Below are 18404 nucleotides of genomic sequence, written 5' to 3'. Positions count from 1 at the left end.
GAGGGCGAGGAGCGCCTGCAGGACTTGCGCGACCGGCAGCGCGACGCCGCCGCGCGCCGCGAGGCGAGGCTGTCCGAGGCGCTGCAGAGCCCGCGTTGGGGCGCGGCGCGGGTCGCGGCTAAAAATCTGGCGTGGCTCAAGGAGCGGTCGCGAGCGGCCGAGGCGGAGGCGGAGGAAGTGGGGGAGGAGGAGGAGGAGGGCAAGGATGGCAGCGACGAGGCGCTCTTCGTCGTGGACGACCAGGCTGACCTGAAGCAGGTCGTCGGCATGCTGCTGCACCGCATGGTGCTGGAGCGCGCCTTCGCCGACCGCCTCTGCCGCCTGCTCGACCTGTGGATGGCGTGGGCCGACAATGGCGGCATGCGCAAGTCCGACTTCCAGGCGCTCGAGGCGGACAAGGTCACTTTTGCCCTCGCCACGCTCGTCGTGGCCTTGATAAGCGACGCGTCCTCGGCGGTCGAGGGCACCCTGTCCATGGATTTGCAAGAGTGCTTGAGGATGTGGCGCAAGGTTCGTCTGGGTTGAGGGCGCATGTACCATATCACTCTGCTTCCATAGACCTTCACGCTGTTCTAATAAATGTAAGCCCTTGTCATAATCCTGTCAGTAAAAACCACATGCATGCCCAGGTATACCAACCCTCTCCTGCCAATACAATGATGCACAATAAGTAACCTCTCAACGCCAAAAATATCTAGCAGTATGCTACATGGTATCATCGTGATATAGACAGACCCGCCGCACTTCACGCCGCCTTTATACTCGTGTCACCTCCTATTCCTGGTCTTCTTGGGCTGGTCCTTGGTAGTGTCTTCCTCCTCCTCATCCTGTCCCTTCTTAAGGTCCTCGGCGAGGCCCCACTCGTCCTTGTCGTACCAGTCCTCGCCGTCTGACATGTCTCGGCTTGCGCCGCAATGCGCCTCGGCCTTGGACCACTTGAGCACCATCTGTCGTAGCCGGTCTGCACGTAGCAGGCCCTCGTACAGCTCTTTGGTGCCGCGGCAGACCTCCTCTTGCTTCTGGACATACAGTTGCAGCAACCGGCGCACGTCTTCTGCATCCTGCTGCGGCAGACCAGCATCCCGGTCTGGGTATGCTGATGGCGGGGCCAGGAAGTATGGGTGTATAGCTTCTGGATCGCTAGCCAACGTCACCCCGGAACCGTTGACTTCATGAGGCGCGTTAGGAGCGCCAGATTGGACTCCCTTATCCATGGTTGTAAGGCCGTTTACTGCAACTGGGTCTCCGTTTATGCTCGAATTCTTGTCGCCGATTTCCAATTGACGCCTTGCTGCGGCGGAAGCTGTTGCTGACAGCTCGCCATTGGTCGCACTTATCGCGGCGTGTTTGTCCTTTTTACCTGGGGCTGCCTTCTCGCCATCCCCGACTTTATCATCTCTTTTAGGCGCGCCTTCTGAGAGCTTATCCCCGTTGACGGCCGCAGGACCGGCTGTGGCAGATCCATCCAAGGGGTCAATGTCCTCCATTGTGACGTCAGGATCTTCTTGTTTATCTTCCGCTTCGTCCACGCCAGCTTTCTGGTTCGTATGGCCGGGAGGCCCAGACCTCGGATTCGCGCCGTTGGGTATGGACGGCGACGCTGGCTTATGGGCTTCTGTTGCCGCCGCTTGCTTGCGGTTCTGGGGTCGACGGTGCTGCGGTGCACCGGTGGTGTGCATGTCGAAAAGGTTGGTGTCGCTGGGCCCCAGCATCATGTTACAGGATGCCCATGTATGATCACCACAGAGGCGCGTTAAGAGCGGGCGCACATTCCAAAGGGCCTTATTCTCCTTGTGCATCAGGTTCCGGCCTTGTAATGAGAGCTCGGACAGGGCGGTCGAGAGGAAGGGTCGGGAGAGTGTGGCATGGTTTGCGAGGTCCGCCGAGGTAGTTAGAGGGGCGAGGATTTCTAATAGGGCACATGGATCCTGTGAGCAGGGGTTCAATTCGCTAAGAGCAGGCAAGATCAAGCCAGAGGAAACCTACCCTCGAGCCGGATGCTTGCGTATGGATTGACCTCGTCGGCCTCGGCTTGCGCTTCGGCGACGCGCTCCTCCCCGTCATCGCTGTCGATCTCGTAGCCTTCTTCGTCGACAAGCGTTGGGTTGCGGCTGATCACGACGCGCTGGTAGCCAGCGTGTTCAACGGCCTAGATGATTAATGTTAGCAACGGACGCCTGTGACATCGTGTCTGCGGGCGTCGGCGCGATTGCGTGGTGAACTTGCCTCCTTGAACAGCGGAGGCCCGTTCGGTCCGATCTGGCCTCGGCGGACAAAGCGCGCTCTTTTCTTTAGCTTGCCCCCGCGGTTGGTGGGTTGTTCGATGTAGTCGTCCGAATCCGATTCTGCGGGAACCGAAGGGGCCTGATGTTAGACTGCGTCGCTGGGTCGCGAGAGCGGCTGGTTGAAAGCGTGGGACGTGGCTGGTCGGCTTAACCCAGTCTTACCATAGGATTTTCGCTTGACAGCTTTGCCGAGCGCCTTGAAGGCCTCGGCAATGAGGATCGCGTCGCGAGCAGAAGCGGACATTCTGCCGTCGGGGGTTGCGGCGGGGGGAGGGAGAGAGTGGTGTGTTCGTGTGGCAGACGGAGGGGGCGGCCGACGAGAAGGAGAGGGAAGAGAAGACGGGAGCGGGCGCCCGCGTGGACGGGTCGGTTCGAGTTCGCACTCCCAAGACGAGGGCGACAGATGCTGCTAAAGTGCGGCGCGTTGGGCGAGGACGGCTGACCTGGGTGCGAGGGAGGCGGCAGACATTGGAGGCTGTGGACGTGGGCTGCGGAGAAAGCTTTGCAAGGGCGTCAAACCGTGATGGGAAGCTGCACCTGCTTCGCTTTTTCCGCTCGGGCGACAGACAAGGCGGGAGAAAGCGGCCAACCATGACCTCCAGAGCAAGGCTGGGGCCAAATGCGTCGGTCAGGAGCGGCATGACCCTGGCAAGAAATTCGGGACTGTGGCACCCGCCCACTTGCAGCGCTGCCGAGCCAATAGGGAGATGCGATAGGTATGGGTGGGGAGGCCTCGATAAGGACGCGATGGGAGCGAGCAAAAAATCAGGCACTGGTTCCGGTGACGGGCACTTTGGTTTGAATTGGTGCTGCGGGCCACCCACTCAAGCCCCAGCTGAGCACCCTCCAAGCAGCCACCAGTTCATGTCAGAAATGGTCCGGGCAGCCCATTGCCAAAAGGATCCCGCTGGGGTGAGCTGTCATGAGTCGAGAATTGCCTCGCCAGGCTTGGGTTGACACACGACTTCGATCTCTTAGGATCCGATGTTGCTGCCCTGGTTTAGCTGTGGTGGCCGCAGCTGTAGCTGGCACAGAAAATTGTGAAATTAGAGATGTGCGTGGTGGGTGAAGCTCAGCTTCTTTCATGCTCGTGGGTTGGGTTTTAGAAGCGTGCGCGGCTGGGGGTGTCAATTTAGTGGTGTGACGGCTGAGCTGGCCGGAGCTGGCCAACGCTCCATGCGCCTGCCCCAACCCCAACCAACGAAAACACACGCACCTCGACTTGCAGGCCGATGATGCTGTAATGGCAAGCCAGGTCTCAGCCTCCATCTGGCGCCGTTGCAGGTAAGTCGGCAGCTTTTGCACAAGATGGGAATCTGTCGAGGAGGGCGCCACTGACGGTGGCCTACCCCTCCGCCACCTCCAGCTAGAGTCCCAGGCTTCACCAGCTAGCCTCCGCGCCTCCCCCGCAGCCGCCGACCAACCTACACCGGCCCCGGCCCGGCAACCACAACACCCTGCCCTGCGACCGCGGCGGCCGGCTCTGCGACCATGGACGACTACCCGGCGTTTAGCCTGGACCATAACATCCCGTGCATCACCCTGTTTGGCCTGTCGCCGCCCTCGACCCCACCGCCCGCCTTCCCCTCCGATCTCAAGGAACAAGGCGTCCTGCTCCGCTCCGAGGTTTCCTACGTCGAAACCAAGCATGGCGCGGCACTGCTCGAGTACATCCAGGGGCGCGATGCTTCCAAGCTCCCATGGAACGCCACGCCCGGCGCGAGAGGGTACAGGTTCAGGGTTAAGACTTGCGGCGGCACATTCATGCTTCCCCCGCGGCGCGCCAGGCTGCCCGATCATATCAATGCTTCGGAGCCGCGGGGGGCTTTCCACTCGCCCTTCTCGCCGCTAAGTCCGTCCTGCCGCCTATATCCGGATGGCTTCATCGACAACCGGTGGCTGGAGAAGCAGCAGGAGCTTCTCCCGAGCGTCTTTCTATGCTTCTATAACCTCACCTCGGACCTGACGCTCGCTACGCTGCACGATAATCAAATCAAGACTGATATCAGCTCCATGCGCAACACGCTCTTGCAGCAAGGCTACAAGTCCAAAATCATGGTTGTCATTCTGAGCGACCTGCGCACCGCCTCGCTTGACAGTACACGAGACCGTCTTGACAACATTAGGAAGGGCTGCGCCCTCGACTCCAAGTCATTCTTATTCATGCCCTCGGCCTACTCAACCGAGGAGTTCAAGAAGCAGGCGGATAGTCTTCTGATCGCTGTCTATGGCCATGCTGTAGAGCACTACCGGGATCTGGGCCGCCGTGCAAGGAAGAAGAAAGGGCGCGGCGTGGTACCGCAGCCGACGGTGCCGCCGACCTCTGGCACCTCGCAAACCCTCTCCCTGCCAGGATGGAACGTGCGGTACGACTTCAAGTCGGCCGTCTTTGCCGAGTTCCGCCAGGAGATGGACCAGGCACTACGGTCCTTTGAGCAGGCATACGATACCCTCACCGGAGCCGACGTGCTCGATATCATCCCCAGCTGGAGTCCGCGGTGGAACGAAGCCCGGCAGCTCGCCGATATTATCAGTATCCGCTGTCTGCGCTGCCTGCTCTGGGCTGGCCAGACCAGCGCGGCAGTGCGCCGCTGGCAGGCGCATCGAGACAGAATTAGCGACCTAATCGATCGCAGGGGGCGGGGGACTGAAAACTATGGGTGGGCTGCATGGGAGGCCCGCTGGGCAATCGTAATGGCCGAGCTCATCGAGAAGGCCCAAATCACCGACCTCTCAACCGCATCCCCCAACTTGTTTCTCCAGCCCGAGAAAGCGTCCATGGGAATCCGACTACAGCCCTGGGAGTTCTTACACCATCCAGGATATTGGTACAAGGCTGCGTCACAGCACCTGTACGCTCGCCGCGCTTTTGCCCTGAAAATGCCCGAGGAAGACCGGGAGAGGCCTGGCAACTCCCCAGCAGCAAGGGTCGCACACAAAGCCTTCACATACGACACTTACATGTGTCCGGAGCCGCATGAAGAATACCCCCTTCCAAACGCCGGCAACGGAGTGAACCACTCGCAGTTGATAGCCCAGTGCCTTGATGCTGCCAGGGTTGAGTTCCAGAGGCGCGGTCAGACTCGGCTCTGTGCCGAAGTGACGCTCCAGCTAGCCAAGGAATTTGCCTCGTCGCACAAATGGCAGTCTGCAGTGGACCTCTTGAAGCCCATGTGGCTAGATATGTCCTTTAGAGCGGAGGGCTGGTTAGACATCACCCAGGAGCTGGCATGGCTGCTCCGTTCTGCTGCCCGGCCGGTCCAAGATGCCGAGCTGCTAATATCAGTCGAGTGGGAGCTGCTAAACAAGAAGTACCAAGAGCGGCCGAAGTGGGAATACGATCTCTCAAAAATCCTCGACGGTGTTTCGGCTAGCGAAAAGCCTGTCGTTGATATCATCGACGAGTCGAGTCTCCCGCTCCTCTCGAGCTCGTTCGTTTTCAGAAGCGAGGAGGGAAACGCCGGCCGGACAGCTCGAGGCCAGCTCTCCATCACCTCCAACGCGCAGCCGTCGTCTGCGCCAATAGTCCTAAGTGGTATTCAAATCACATTCGATGGGAGCATCAAGACGATACATCTGAAGCACGACACCGCACAGGCCAAAAAGCGCCAGTGCGGCAAAGCAACAGTCTCGGACGTTAGTTTGCAGGAGCAATCCGTAGAAGCACTAAGAGGTGACGACCCGGGCAAAGAGAAAACCACCCCAGCTGCTGTCTCCGTCCTGCTTGGGAGTTGCGATCTCACACTACCCCCCGGACAAACCGTGGTTTATGAGATGGACGTCCCGCTCCGAGAACCAGGCGACGCAAAGGCCCTAGCAACGACACTTTCAGTGGCCAATGACATATTCAGCCTGGATTATGAAGTGCCGTGCAAAGACACTAGTGTTGCGGGGATCTGGCACGCACCGGTCAGGCCAAGGAAGATCCCGCGGGCAAACTCGCACTCGATCCGGATCCTTCCCCGACCACCAAACGTGGAGATCAAGGTGAAAAATGCCATGGAGCAGTACTATTCAAACGAGGCGATCGAACTGGAGCTTGAGATCGTCAACGCCGAGGATGCATCTGCAGAGCTCCGGCTTAATGTGATCATCACCGGCGAAGAGCCTCCCGATTTCCGGCTGGCAGCTGGAGACGAGGAGTCGGCGGTGGCAGAACCGGACACAGCAGGGGAATCTAAGGAGATGATGATTCCTCTTGGCGCAGTCGCTGCGGCAGACTCTACCCGGGTCACCGTCCATATCAGCGCGGTCGATTTCCCGGCATCATTTGACGTGACGTTTGTGGCATCGTACCACCTGCTTACCGATCCCGCGACGCCCATCATCCAGACCGAAGACTTCAAGCTCACATTGGTCAACCCGTTTGAGGCAAATTATGACCTCCTCCCCCGGCTTCACCCAGACCCCTGGCCGAGCGTCTTCGACCACGAAGGCGTGCAGGGCCTGTTTGTCGATGACAGCTCGTACGTCCAACCCCGCGGACTCTTCCAAACCTGGTGCCTCGTCACGCGGTACGCGTCATTCGCGTCCGAGGACCTCGTTGTCGTGAGCGTCGATGTCTCGATCGCGCCAACTTTGGGAGTGCAGACCAGGGCGTCGGGGAAACAGATGCTGCCCGATGGTGGCCGTACCGTCAAACCCAAGACCATAGAGGAGGCCCAGTTCGACATCACAGCCCAGAAGTACAGCCTAGACGAGCGAGATCCCGTCAACCTCGACGTCTCGTTCATTATCAACTGGCGCCGAGCCGACGACCAAGAGTCGCGGGCCAACAAGACAACCCTGCCCGTGCCTCGCCTGGACATATTCGGGCCCGAGCCCCGCGTCCTCGCGTCCGTGTCGTACGCCAGGGCGGGCGGCGACCGGGCCCAGCTGGGGCTGGCGCACCTGCACATCACCATCGAGAACCCGTCGAGCCACTTCTTGACCTTTGGCACCAACATGGAGCCCAGCGACGACTTTGCCTTCTCGGGCTCCAAGACGGCCACCCTCCACCTCCTGCCCTGCTCCCGGCGGGTCGTGACGTACTCCATCCTGCCGCTGGTCAGGGGCGCCTGGGTCCGCCCGAGCCTGACGGTGCGGGACAAGTACTTTCAAAAGGTGCTTAGGGTCATCCCGACCGAGGGCATGAAGCTCGACAAAGAGGGCTTCCTCATCTGGATACCTGCACCGGAGGAACAGGCGGTGGAGGGTGAGGAAGGCGAGGACGACGAGGATGAGGAAGACGAGGAAGATGGTGATGATGATGACGACGATGACGAAGAAGAGGAGGAATAAGGGACTTGAGCATGTTGGAAGCGGATGAACTGTGAGTGGTTTTTGTTGGCAGAGAGGCAGGCCATACATAATAGGAACTTGTATCGGGACGATATTGCAATTTAGAGCCCTTCTAGTCTGGGTATGGGGAGTCTAGTCTTGGAACTTGATACGACACGAGATGATACAGCCCATCTATCAGCAGGGATCCATCCCACCCCCTGGAGCAAACACAAACGCTCAAGTGTCTCCACTTGAGAAAAAGAAAGGTGATATAGTACATGGATGCACGTATAGCCCAACAACAAGAACAAGTTACAACTTGGACCTCCTGGGCTGCCCGATCATGGCCTTGAGTTGGTCGTCGATGGTCCACTTCTCCCGATCCGGCTTCCGCCACCAGGCCTGGAGGTCCTCCTCCTCCTTGCGCCAGCGCTCCATCTCGCGGCCGATCCAGGCGGCGGCCTGCTCGGCGCAGACGGTCGGCCTCTCCATGGGGACGAGGTGGCCGACGCCTTCGACGACGTGCTCGGCGACGCGGCCGGCCGCGACGCCGCCGCTGCCGCCGACGCCCGTGCCCGTGGCGGCCAGCTTTTCGGCGCGCAGGGCCGGGGTGCTGAGGTTGCTGGTGCTGCCAAAGATCCACAGGACGCCAGGCGCGACGTCGGGGAGGCGGCGGAAGACGCGGTCGCTGTCGGGCTGGTAGAAGTCGTAGTCGGGGAGCTCGCTCAGCATGGCGGGCTGGATGTCGCGCAGCAGGGCGCGGTCGAAGACGAAGCGGCCCGTGGCCGGGTCCAGTCGCTGGGCGCGCTGGCGCAGGTACGTGAAGACCTCCTGATGCTTTGTGGTGGCGAGGGTGACGGAGCCGGCGGGCGCGTCGGGGTACAGGGCCGTGGGGCAGTCGCGGAGGCCGTGGCGGCACCAGGCGTCGAGCGCGCGCGGGTCCCAGGTGCGGTAGAAGGGGGAGCGGCGGAACGAGGCCTCGGCGTCGCGCCTCGACGGCCACAGGTCGCGGCGGGCGGCCGAGGCGACCTGGGGCCCGCCGCCGACGACCTGGGGCTCGATGGAGCGGAAGTGCATCAGGACCGGGTCCATGAGCACCAGGGCCTCGAACAGGCGCGGGTGCATAAAGGCGGCGTTTGCGACGATGGCGCCGCCGAACGAGTGGCCGACGCCGACCAGGGGCCGCGGCATCTCGGCGCGGAAGACGTTGACCATGTGCAGCATATCGCGCGAGGCGTCGGACCACGACGGGTCGCTGCCCAGCCGGCCCTCGTTGAGCGCGCCGCTCACGCCCTGCCAGGCCATGTCGGCGATCCAGATGGCGCGGATGCGGAAGCCGCGGGCGGCCGATGCCGACACCAGGTCCTCCCACATGGCCTCGTACAGCTCCTTGGGGAAGCCATTGGCGTGCACGCCGATGACGGTGACGTCGCCGGGCTGCGGGTTCGGGTTGCTCTTGGGTATGTACTGCTTGACGGCGACCTTGAGCACCTCCTCCTGGGAGTGGGCTGTGGCTCGCGGGTACTCTCTGATGTGTGAGGCGTCAATGATGTGCTCCTTAATTTCGAACACCGGGGACGACATGGCGACCGGCCAGGCTGAATTGACCGGGCTCGCTCACTGGTGTTTGAAACGGGCAAGACAAGGAAAGGTACTCCCGAATCAGCTCGGGGATAAATCGACAGAGGACTGCAATAAATTAACAAGCAGATGGACAGAAAGAGCGACGTGGATATGAAAAGTGGCCTAGCCAGAAAGCAAGTTCGTTATATACACCACATTACGGACGTATGCGGACAAGAGGTACGTCAAGGGTCCGGGGTAGGTACCTTCCTCGTCGGACCGCTTGGTCTTTGCACCCGGCTGGAGCGCATCGCAAGAGGACACCGACTTGAGCCTCGGCAGATGCCAACGGGACGGTCGTGCCTGCCCGCTGCTTCGTCGCAATCCTGGCGAACCCAGCCGTTTCCCGTTGCGGAGTGTGGGTTACACGTGCGTGTGGGGGGTGCAACCCCTGGCCAAGTCACCTGACCTTCGTGGGGCGTTCGCGTCTAGGCTGCAGGGGTTGCTTAATTGTTTGGGCGCCAAATTGGCGCGGCCGGGCACTTGCGCGCATCTCCGACGCGCCTTCTCGTCGACTCCACCCCTCGAGATTCGAGATAGAATGGATTGATTCGGCGTTAAAGCTGCCCCTTCGCTACAGGCTCCGAAAATCGCATCCGGATCTGGCTTCTTTGGGCTGACAAGGCTGCTACGCACACCGACTGCCCGGTATTCTCTCGTCGTTTGCAGGTCCTGATACATGTACGGCACTTGGGAGAGGGTGACCCTCGTCGCGTCCGCTTGACCCTCCTCCTTGCTGCCTCGCGCGTGCGCACCACGCAGGATTCAAGATGGCGGCAGACGGGAGCCCGATGCTGTTCGATGGCTGCAGAATTGCATTTGTGCCTAGCAGGTCGCTATCAATGGCCACCATCGCCGAGGTAAGCCCAGTCCTTTGATCCTGAAGTGCCGGTTTGCCATTCGCGGCGTCGCTGACTGACAGCTTCCCCTCACAGGCATCCAACATAGTTACCAAATATGGCGGCGAGGTCCTCGAGCCGGAAGATGACGGTAGGGTGGCCATACACGAGGCCACCCACATCATCGCCAACACCATCGACTTTGAGGAATACGAACAGGTCCATGACCGCATGGTCCCCGTCGTCGCCAGCAGCTGGATCGGCCACAGCCTGCACAAGAAGAAGCTTGCCGTCCTACGCCCGCACTCGCCCGACCCCCGATTCATATTCCACTCCGTCAACGTCACATGCGCCGACATCCCCCCGAGCGACAAGGAATCCATCATTGGCGCGACCCTGGCCTTGGGAGGATCCGAATCAAAAGACCTCACCAGACTGACCACCCACATATGCGCCCTCACCCTCGACCACCCCAAGTGCGTACAGGCCCTGGCCAAGAAGCACAAGTGCAAAATAGTTCTGCCGCACTGGTAAGTCGACCGAGACGGCTGCACTTCTCCCCCGGACTATGCCACGTCTGACCCACTCCTCAGGTTCGACGACTGCTTCAAGCTCGGCAAGAAGATCGACGAGAGCCCTTACCTCCTGCCAGACCCAGAAATCCTCAAAACCGATATGGATGCAAGGAGGGTCGGTATGCTCTTCCCTCAACACCTGGAAGGGGCCTCGAGTAATATCCCGTCGACGACACCGGAAGAACCGAAGGGCCGGTCATTGACAGTCTTCGGTCATAAGAAGGTCATGCTGGGCGGCGACCTCCCGGTTAGCGATCGTTTTCTTGAAATCCTCCGCGGCACCATCGACAGAGGAGGCGGAAAGCTGGTCGACAACGTGAACGAGTGCGACATGTTTGTCTGTCACTATCGAGATGGAGAAGATTATGTTCGCGCCTCACAGAAGGGGATATCGGTCGGAAACCTGTCTTGGCTGCTGTACATGATTACGCTGGACCAGTGGTCCTCGCCGCTGGGAAAGCTCCTCCACTATCCAATCCCGCGGAATGGCATCCCCGGCTTTGAGGGGCTCAAAATCACCGTCTCAAACTACGCAGGCGAAGCTCGCGCGTATCTTGAGAACCTGGTCAAGGCGTGCGGAGCCGAGTACACCAAGACTATGAAGCAAGACAACACCCACCTCATCACAGCTCGCGCCAACAGCGAGAAGTGCGAGGCTGCCCTGGATTGGAACGTGACAATGGTAAACCACTTGTGGATCGAAGAAAGCTACGCTAAGTGCGAGCTCCTGAAGCCTACCAGGACACCCTCATATACACACTTCCCCCCAAGGACAGACCTGTCCGAGGTCATCGGCCAAACCCGCTTCCAGGAGCACACCTTGCGCGAGCTTTATTACCCTGGAGGCGACGTGCAAGACAGCGAGGCAGCTCCAACGGATTCGGACGAGCCCATGCCAGACGCCGAGACCTCTGTCCCACCAGGGGACGGGGAGCAGCTGGAGTCAGAGGATGATGATACAGATGCCGGGAGGGAGTCCTCAACCGCAGCCGAGCCTAGGAGCTCCCAGACAGCCGCAGGCAAGAAAGCCGGGGCAAAAACTCCAAAAGCACCACCCTTGAAGAAGGCCGCGGCCAACAAGGCTGCATTCGCGACGCCTGCTAGGCCCAGCCGTCACGCGGGTGTCGGCAAGGAGAATGAGACGCCGACGCCAAGACCAAGTACAGGCCGGAGTGCCAAGGACAAGGCCCTGAACAAGCTCCACGGTCTCGCCCCGGACATTGCCCTATACGAGAAGGAGAAGAAGCGCACGAAAGACAACCAAACGCCCTTCGGTGGGAAGCGCGCACTAACGGCGCTCGAAAAGCGCAAGGCCGAAGCGGAGGCTGCCGAGAAGGAGAAGGAGGATGTACAGGACGATTCAGAGCGTCCCACAAAGAGGGCACGACCGTCACAGCCGCCTGTACAGTACCGCATCATGATAACGGGCTGGACGAGGTGGATCGACACGGGTGACAAGACCAAGGGCGGGGCGCTACAGGAGGACAAAGAGCGGGTAAGTTCAAGTCTACATTTCAACCAAGATTGTGTTGGTGCGCTAATGGATTCTTGCCGTGTCTAGCGTAAACTCCGACAAATGGGGATCCAGATCGTGCAAGAAGGGCAGCCGTGTGATTATCTGGCTGCTCCCAAAGTTGTGCGGACGCAAAAGTTCCTGACAACGCTGGCCCGAGGGCCAGACCTGATCAACGTCGACTTCCTCACTCAAGCGCTGGAGACGGGTGAACTGCCGAACATTGAAGAGTACGCACTCAAGGACCCGACACACCCGGAGATCCTCAAGTTCGTGGCCAGGGCCCGGCAGAACAAGGGAAAGCTCCTCTGGGGCGTTCCCGTATACTGCACAGCCGAGGTGCCGCACGGGCCGTCAGCGTTCAAGGCCATCGCCGAGGCCAACGGGGCCATATTCAAGGTCTACCGCGCCCGGAGTGGCTCGACAATCCGGCCGACCACGGCCGAGGAGGACGGCGGCGCGCCTCCGGACCCCGTGTATCTCGTGAGCGGCGAGAGTGCGGCCGAGAAACAGCTGTGGGCCAAGTTTTCCGAAATGGCTCGGCAGGGCCATATGGAACCTCGCGTCGTGGGACCCGACTGGCTGCTCGACGTTGCCATGCGCCAAAAGCTGGATTTCCAGGAGGGGCATCTGCTGATGTAGCGTCATGGCACCACCGCCGACGGCTTTCGGCTGATGACGATTCGATATCCCCTCCTTCCACCCCATTTTTGGATGCCTTTTCTTTCTGTGGCCATGTGATGCGTCGTTTGCACATGCGCCTTTCAGAGGAGTAACAAGTGGCGTTGCCGGTGTATTATTTAATGGGGCGACCTGCGGCCAATGCCATGTGATCATGGGGGCCTTTTGTTATGTTTTTAGACGCATGGGGTCGTTTGGTGCACCGCTCGGTGTGGCTTCCAGGGGCGCTGGTTTGTGTTTGGCATGTTTTGGGCCATGTCGCCGGCATGGCAAAGCGCACACCATAGCTGTAAATAATTTGATGCCCATCAAAGTGTCAGAAGAACTTGACACCTTGAGAGTCTTCCTGGCCGAATATCTGCGCCTTGCCCCTCTTGACAAGGACCTGTAGTGCCTTTTGCAGCAAGTCCGCATCCATGCCGTGGATCTCTGTAGGGTCAGGTCCTTTGTTAGCGGCCATCTCACCCCAACATAGGCCGGTACGGCAGTCTGGGGGGTAGATGTCTTTTTCTTTTTTTTTTTTTTGCTCACCGGTGCCCAGCGTCCCATCGCCCTCGACGAGCTCGTACAGGGTCAGGACCGTGCCCTTCTGGGCCGTCTCGTCGACCCAGGCCTCGATCAGGGCGGCCCACTCTTCGGGCTTGCGCCAGTGGATCCAGACCACGTCACCGCCAGCGCCGCCGCCGCCGGATCCCGCGCCGACGTCCTTTTCCCTGCCACCGACGTACTCGGCGCGGCCGTCCTTGCGCATAAAGTCGATGACCTCGCGCACGTCGGCGGGCGCGAGCCGGCGGTTCAGCCGCCTGTTGTGAAAGAGCTCTTCTGCCGTCCCCGTCGTCGTTGCGTCCCCTGTTGGTGTTGCTGCTGCTGTTGCTGCTGCTGGCGGTGGTGGTGGTGGCGCGTCACCGTCGTTGTCGCCGTCGTCGTAGTAGTAGTTCTCGCCACGAACCGGGGCGGCGGGCAGCGCGGCGGCGGCGGACGACAGCGACAGGCGGTAGATGCGGTGGTGGCGGCAGTAGGCCAGGACGAGGGCGGCCCACTTTGTGAGCTGGGCGTGGTGCGTCGTGAGGTTGGTCTGGCGCGTGAAGAAGGGCGGGAAGTGGTACTCGCGCGGGAAGGCGAAGGGCCCGGGCGCCGCCGGAGGGGGCATTGCTGGTGTTGCCGTTGGGTGTTGGATAGGTTGACAGGAGGGAGGGTGTGAGGTATGGCTAGCTAGAGGGGGGGTGGCTTTTTGGGGGATTGACAAAATGGTCTTGTCTGGTAGAAAACGACCAAAAGGCACCTAGAGGGGGTTGAGAATGTGAATGCGGCTGGCGAGGGTGGGGGTGGGTCAAGGGCCAGCCGAGGCCTGTGACGTCGTTGCAGCCAAATGTGGCGCTTGCGGTAAAACTGCTCAAAGCCGCAACTCATTTAAAGCATAACAGACCCACTCGCGCATAGGAATATGCACTCACCTCACACTTCACATGGGCGCAGATTACCAGCTTTTTGAACATGTCCATATCTCGAGAGGTGTTATTCCGTCTTCCCCAAGTCGTCATACATACGTAAATCCGTTCCTAATATCCTAATATGCCACAGGAAAATAGGGCTCTTTCCCAGCCCGCGCCGCGCACGCTCGCTCGTCTATGCATCCAGCAGCTACGCAAACATACCGTCTAATAGTTTTTACAATCACTTTTCTTTTCGCCTTGATGATCTCGACCATCAGTCGGCCTTGATCTTCCCCGTCTCCCCCGCCCACTTCCACCCGGCCTTGCGGTGCAGATGGTAGTCGCCGCTCAGGATGCTCCTGTAGATGCCGTACAGGCCTCCGATTGGCCAGATGCGCTTGAGCCTGTCCTTGAAGCCGACCCCGGCCCCCTCCTCGCGCACCTTGACCTTGTCGTAGACGCTGGGCAGCGGCCCGGCCCTGTATCTGGCCCGGACGGCGTCGTACCAAGCCCGGCCGCCGTAGATGTCCCAAAACTCGGGCTCGGCGTAGTACGTGTGGGCGTACAGCCACTTCATGCCGCCCAGCTCGCGCACCTTGGCCTCGAGGTCCTTGTTGAGCGCCACGAAGCGCGCGCGGTCCGTCGGCCCCTGGCCCCAGAGCCCGATGTTGAGCATCTGGCGCTCGTCGGCCGGGTTCGGGTCGGCGCCGGGCGGGGTGGTGACGGGGTGGAAGGTGTTGTGGCCGCCGCCGGCCCTGCGCCGGAGCGGGCAGAGCCACAGCGGCCAGATGCCGAAGCGGTCGGCGGTATAATCGACGAAGCGCTCGGCCGTCTCAAAGGGCAGGGCCAGGTCCTGGACGACAAAGGTCTGGTGGTGGGCCGAGGCGTGCAGGGCGCGGTAGAGCATGCGCGTGTGCAAAAAGTCGTCGAGGAACCAGCGCGTGAAGCGGTTGAAGGGCACCATGAAGAAGTACTTGAAGGCGTGCCGCGCCACCCAGAAGCCGCCGCGGTCGTACCGGAACAGGTACTCGGCGAGCGGGACGTACTCTGTGACCGAGGAGACGGAGGAGGAGGAGGAGGCGGGCGGGAGGGCCTTTGTGCGGTTCTGGACGTGCAGGTAGAACCAGGGGTCCCAGGCCCCGCTAAAAGTCTGTACCCTCTCGGCCTCGGGCTTGTCGTCGGTCATGGTGCCGGTGATGATGACGCCGTGGTCCTTGCTGAACAGGATGCCGTCGACGTAGTCGTTCCCGGGCCGGTCCACCTCCTCGCGGACGGCGCGGACGGCCTCGGCGACGCTGTGGACGCGACGGTACGTGGTGCGGACGAACCGCTTAGCCTCGATCAGGTCCAGCTCCAGCGCCGTGGTGACGCCCAGCGTCCCGACGGAGCCCGTGGCGGCGGCGAACAGGTCCGGGTTCTCCCCCTCCCCCTCGGCCTGCGACGACGGCGACGACGCGCGCACGACCTCGCCGTCGGCCAGCACCATCTCGACGGCGCGCACGTTCTCGTCAAAGTAGCCGTGACGGAAGCTCGAGCTCTCGCCGCCGGTGCCGGCGAAGCCGCCGCCGCACGTAATTCCCGGGAACTCCATGACGACGGGCGGCACGAGCCCGTGGCGCAGCGTGCCCTCGACCAGGCGGTCCATGGGCACGTTGGGCTCGACGAGGGCGCGGCGGGCGGCCCGGTCGACGGACAGGACGTGGCGCAGGGCCGAGATGTCGACGCGGCGGTCGCCGGGACGCAGCGGGCGCGTGGTGTTGGTCGAGCCGTGGAAGATGCGGTACGGCTCCTTGGCCTCGAACAGGCGCGCCACCGACCCGGCGATCTTGGCCACGGCCGCCCGGTGCCGCTCCATGGCTGCGGCTTCTGTTGGGGTTTCTGCTGGTGGCGCTGGCGCTTGGGTTGTGTCGGCGCTCGAGTCCATTTTCTCAGAGGCCGTTGAATCGTGTCGAGTTTTCAGTGGAGTTATAGGGGGTCTGGTGTGGGCCTGGCGCTGTTATCTCGACACTTCTTTTCATGTCACATTGACAAATTCCTTGCCGGTTTCTTCACTCGGCTTCACTCAGAGTTGCTCCCATTTATTGAGGGATGGTGGTTTGGTGAGCTTTGGCATTCCAACGAAATATTAGCTAGAGCCAGCAAATAAACCCCGCCTTCATTCCACATTGTTTTCTCCAACCAACAAACAGCACACATGACATGGATGCGACACTCTGTCAACCGACACCACCCCTTACAGCTTAGCAGCCGCCCCCGCCGGCAACGCCGCACCAACACCCACACCCCCCTGCATCAGGTGCCTATACCTCCTCCCCAGCTCCTCCCTCATCTCCTCCTCAGACCGCGGCCTCAGCTCCTCGGGCGCCAGCGGCACCTCGTCGAGCGTCCTGGCCCGTATAGTCGTAAAAGTCGACGGCCCGTCCCTCCCGGCCCCCGGCCCCGCCACCACCTCCCTCACGAACCCGGCCCAGGCGTCGAAGCACCTGTCCGAGGCCGCGAGGCGGCCCCGGAACACGAGCGCGAAGCAGTGCGGCATGGCCTCGTACTCCTCGAGCACGACGCGCACGCCCGCGCCCGCTAGCCGGCCCGCCATGGCCTTGTCCTCGTCCGCCAGCAGCTCCCAGCCGGTACAGATGTAGGTCGGCGGGGCGCCGGCCCAGTCGCGCGCCGCCAGCAGCGTCGCGAGCGGGTGCAGCACCAGGGAGTCGTCGATGTATACGCTCCTGCGGGGAGGGGAGGCCGGCCACGCGGCGCAAGGGGGCCGGTTCGGCGAGTCCATGTGGTCCCGCCCGCCGGGGGGTAGGTAGTCCCACTGGACGTTTGTGCGCCACGACGGCGAGCTGAGCGTCATGTCCAGCCACGGTGAGGAGACGGCCACGCCTGCGGGCAGGGGCAGGTCGCGCTCCTCGCCGAACCATGAGACCCGGCGCTTTTGTCGGTTGAGTTCTAGGATTGTCTGTACCAACGCGAGGCACAGGTTTCCGCCCGCACTATGAAAAAAAAAGGGGGAGTTGTATTAGTAAGGTATGTTGTGTCGATGTGAGGTAAAGCCAACTGCCAAAAGGCGGCAACGGTGACCATCTATCCCGGCCTAGACATACCTGTCACCAGAAAACACAATGTGCTTGGGGCTCACGGCCTCGTGGAACGCGTCGGGCGGCGGGTAGAGCAGCGTGAGGTAGGCCACCAGGCCGTCGAGGATGGCGGCGGGGAACGGGTGCTGCGGCGCGAGCCGGTACCGCACCGAGTAGCAGCGGCCCCCCGTCAGCTTGGCCAGCCTCTTGACAACGGGCCGGTGCGTGGCCGGGTCCATGAGCCAATAGGCGCCGCCGTGCATATACATGATGGTCGTTGTCGACGTCGTCTTCGTCTCGGTGCCGCCCTCGCCGCCGCCGCCGCCGCCGCACGCCTTCATCATCTCGTCGTACCGCTCCCGCTCCGAGCCGCCCGGCAGCGGCGACTGCGGCGTCGCTGACGCCCGGTAGCCCGTCCACTCGGCCTCGACCGACACGACCTCGGGGGTTTGGGACAGGAGCGATGAGGCGGGTGGTTGTGCTGCCTCGCTATTCTTCATCGAGGAGGAGGAGGGTGTGGAGTGTGAGGATCCGGTCTCGGTCTCAGTCTTGCAGTGCATGTCGGCGGCCAGCCCGTCGATGGCGGCGAGCAGCGCGTCCCGGACGCTCGCGGCGTCGGCCGGCACCGGGTTGGCGTACCGGCTGACCCATATGCGCCCCTTGACGCCCGGGTCGCGCCCCAGCAGCGCCTGCGTGGCCGTGATGCTCAGCGGCCGCGGGCTGTTGACGAAGGACCGGAGCGCGGCCACGACGAGCTCGGTCCGGAGGTCCAGGTACTTTGACTGCTGCGACAGCCGCAGGACGTGCAGGAGCGCCACCCGCGCCAGCGACGGCACCTGCGACAGGGTGTCGAGGAACAGTCTGAGCCGCTGCTCCGAGGCCATGTTTGTGTGCTTCCAGGCGAAAGGACGACGGGGGCGTCGTCGGTTGGGGACTCGTGGGGTTGTTGCTTGCTGTTCCTTGCTCCTGTGCCGATATACGTACGAGAAAGAGAGAGAGAGAGAGAGAGAGAGAGAGAGAGAGAGAGAGAGAGAGAGAGAGAGAGAGAGAGAGAGAGAGAGAGAGAGAGAGAGAGAGAGAGAGAGAGAGAGAGAGAGAGAGAGAGAGAGAGAGAGAGAG

General features: G+C 61.6%; 9 protein-coding genes across 9 annotated transcripts; 4 read left to right on the top strand and 5 right to left on the bottom strand.

Annotated features, from left to right (window-relative positions):
- The first annotated feature begins 2 nt into the window (after positions 1–2).
- GGTG_06912 (hypothetical protein) lies at positions 3–590 on the top strand. The gene has a single exon (XM_009224734.1). The coding sequence runs from the start codon at positions 268–270 to the stop codon at positions 523–525; it is 258 nt and encodes an 85-aa protein (XP_009222998.1). The 5' UTR covers positions 3–267; the 3' UTR covers positions 526–590.
- GGTG_06911 (hypothetical protein) lies at positions 501–2581 on the bottom strand. Its single transcript, XM_009224733.1, has 4 exons — positions 2448–2581; positions 2227–2345; positions 1987–2149; positions 501–1909 (listed from the first exon to the last, which is right to left on the bottom strand). The coding sequence occupies exons 1-4, from the start codon at positions 2527–2529 to the stop codon at positions 768–770; spliced, it is 1506 nt and encodes a 501-aa protein (XP_009222997.1). The 5' UTR covers positions 2530–2581; the 3' UTR covers positions 501–767.
- Positions 2582–2876: 295 nt separating this feature from the next.
- Positions 2877–3242, top strand: GGTG_06910 (hypothetical protein; the record flags this gene model as incomplete). The annotated part of the gene is made up of 1 exon (XM_009224732.1): positions 2877–3242. The coding sequence occupies one exon, from the start codon at positions 2877–2879 to the stop codon at positions 3240–3242; it is 366 nt and encodes a 121-aa protein (XP_009222996.1).
- Positions 3243–3776: 534 nt separating this feature from the next.
- GGTG_06909 (hypothetical protein) lies at positions 3777–7565 on the top strand (the record flags this gene model as incomplete). Its single annotated transcript, XM_009224731.1, has 1 exon — positions 3777–7565. The coding sequence occupies one exon, from the start codon at positions 3777–3779 to the stop codon at positions 7563–7565; it is 3789 nt and encodes a 1262-aa protein (XP_009222995.1).
- GGTG_06908 (hypothetical protein) lies at positions 7566–9488 on the bottom strand. Its single transcript, XM_009224730.1, has one exon. It carries the CDS (start codon positions 9129–9131, stop codon positions 7860–7862), a length of 1272 nt encoding a protein of 423 aa, XP_009222994.1. The 5' UTR covers positions 9132–9488; the 3' UTR covers positions 7566–7859.
- Positions 9489–9655: 167 nt separating this feature from the next.
- Positions 9656–13150, top strand: GGTG_06907 (BRCT domain-containing protein). Its single transcript, XM_009224729.1, has 4 exons — positions 9656–10030; positions 10106–10539; positions 10603–12079; positions 12146–13150. The coding sequence occupies exons 1-4, from the start codon at positions 9941–9943 to the stop codon at positions 12737–12739; spliced, it is 2595 nt and encodes an 864-aa protein (XP_009222993.1). The 5' UTR covers positions 9656–9940; the 3' UTR covers positions 12740–13150.
- GGTG_06906 (vacuolar protein-sorting-associated protein 25) lies at positions 12031–14085 on the bottom strand. Its single transcript, XM_009224728.1, has 2 exons — positions 13310–14085; positions 12031–13207 (listed from the first exon to the last, which is right to left on the bottom strand). Exons 1-2 carry the CDS (start codon positions 13926–13928, stop codon positions 13095–13097), a joined length of 732 nt encoding a protein of 243 aa, XP_009222992.1. The 5' UTR covers positions 13929–14085; the 3' UTR covers positions 12031–13094.
- Positions 14086–14203: 118 nt separating this feature from the next.
- Positions 14204–16360, bottom strand: GGTG_06905 (24-dehydrocholesterol reductase). Its single transcript, XM_009224727.1, has one exon. The coding sequence runs from the start codon at positions 16133–16135 to the stop codon at positions 14486–14488; it is 1650 nt and encodes a 549-aa protein (XP_009222991.1). The 5' UTR covers positions 16136–16360; the 3' UTR covers positions 14204–14485.
- An 84-nt stretch (positions 16361–16444) lies between these two features.
- On the bottom strand, positions 16445–18266 carry GGTG_06904 (acetyl-hydrolase; the record flags this gene model as incomplete). Its single annotated transcript, XM_009224726.1, has 2 exons — positions 17313–18266; positions 16445–17201 (listed from the first exon to the last, which is right to left on the bottom strand). The coding sequence occupies exons 1-2, from the start codon at positions 18167–18169 to the stop codon at positions 16445–16447; spliced, it is 1614 nt and encodes a 537-aa protein (XP_009222990.1). The 5' UTR covers positions 18170–18266.
- Between the last annotated feature and the right edge of the window lie 138 nt (positions 18267–18404).

The sequence above is a fragment of the Gaeumannomyces tritici genome (assembly GCF_000145635.1).
Source record: "Gaeumannomyces tritici R3-111a-1 unplaced genomic scaffold supercont2.3, whole genome shotgun sequence".
NCBI lineage: Eukaryota > Fungi > Ascomycota > Sordariomycetes > Magnaporthales > Magnaporthaceae > Gaeumannomyces > Gaeumannomyces tritici.
This window is presented reverse-complemented; position numbering and strand designations above follow the sequence as displayed.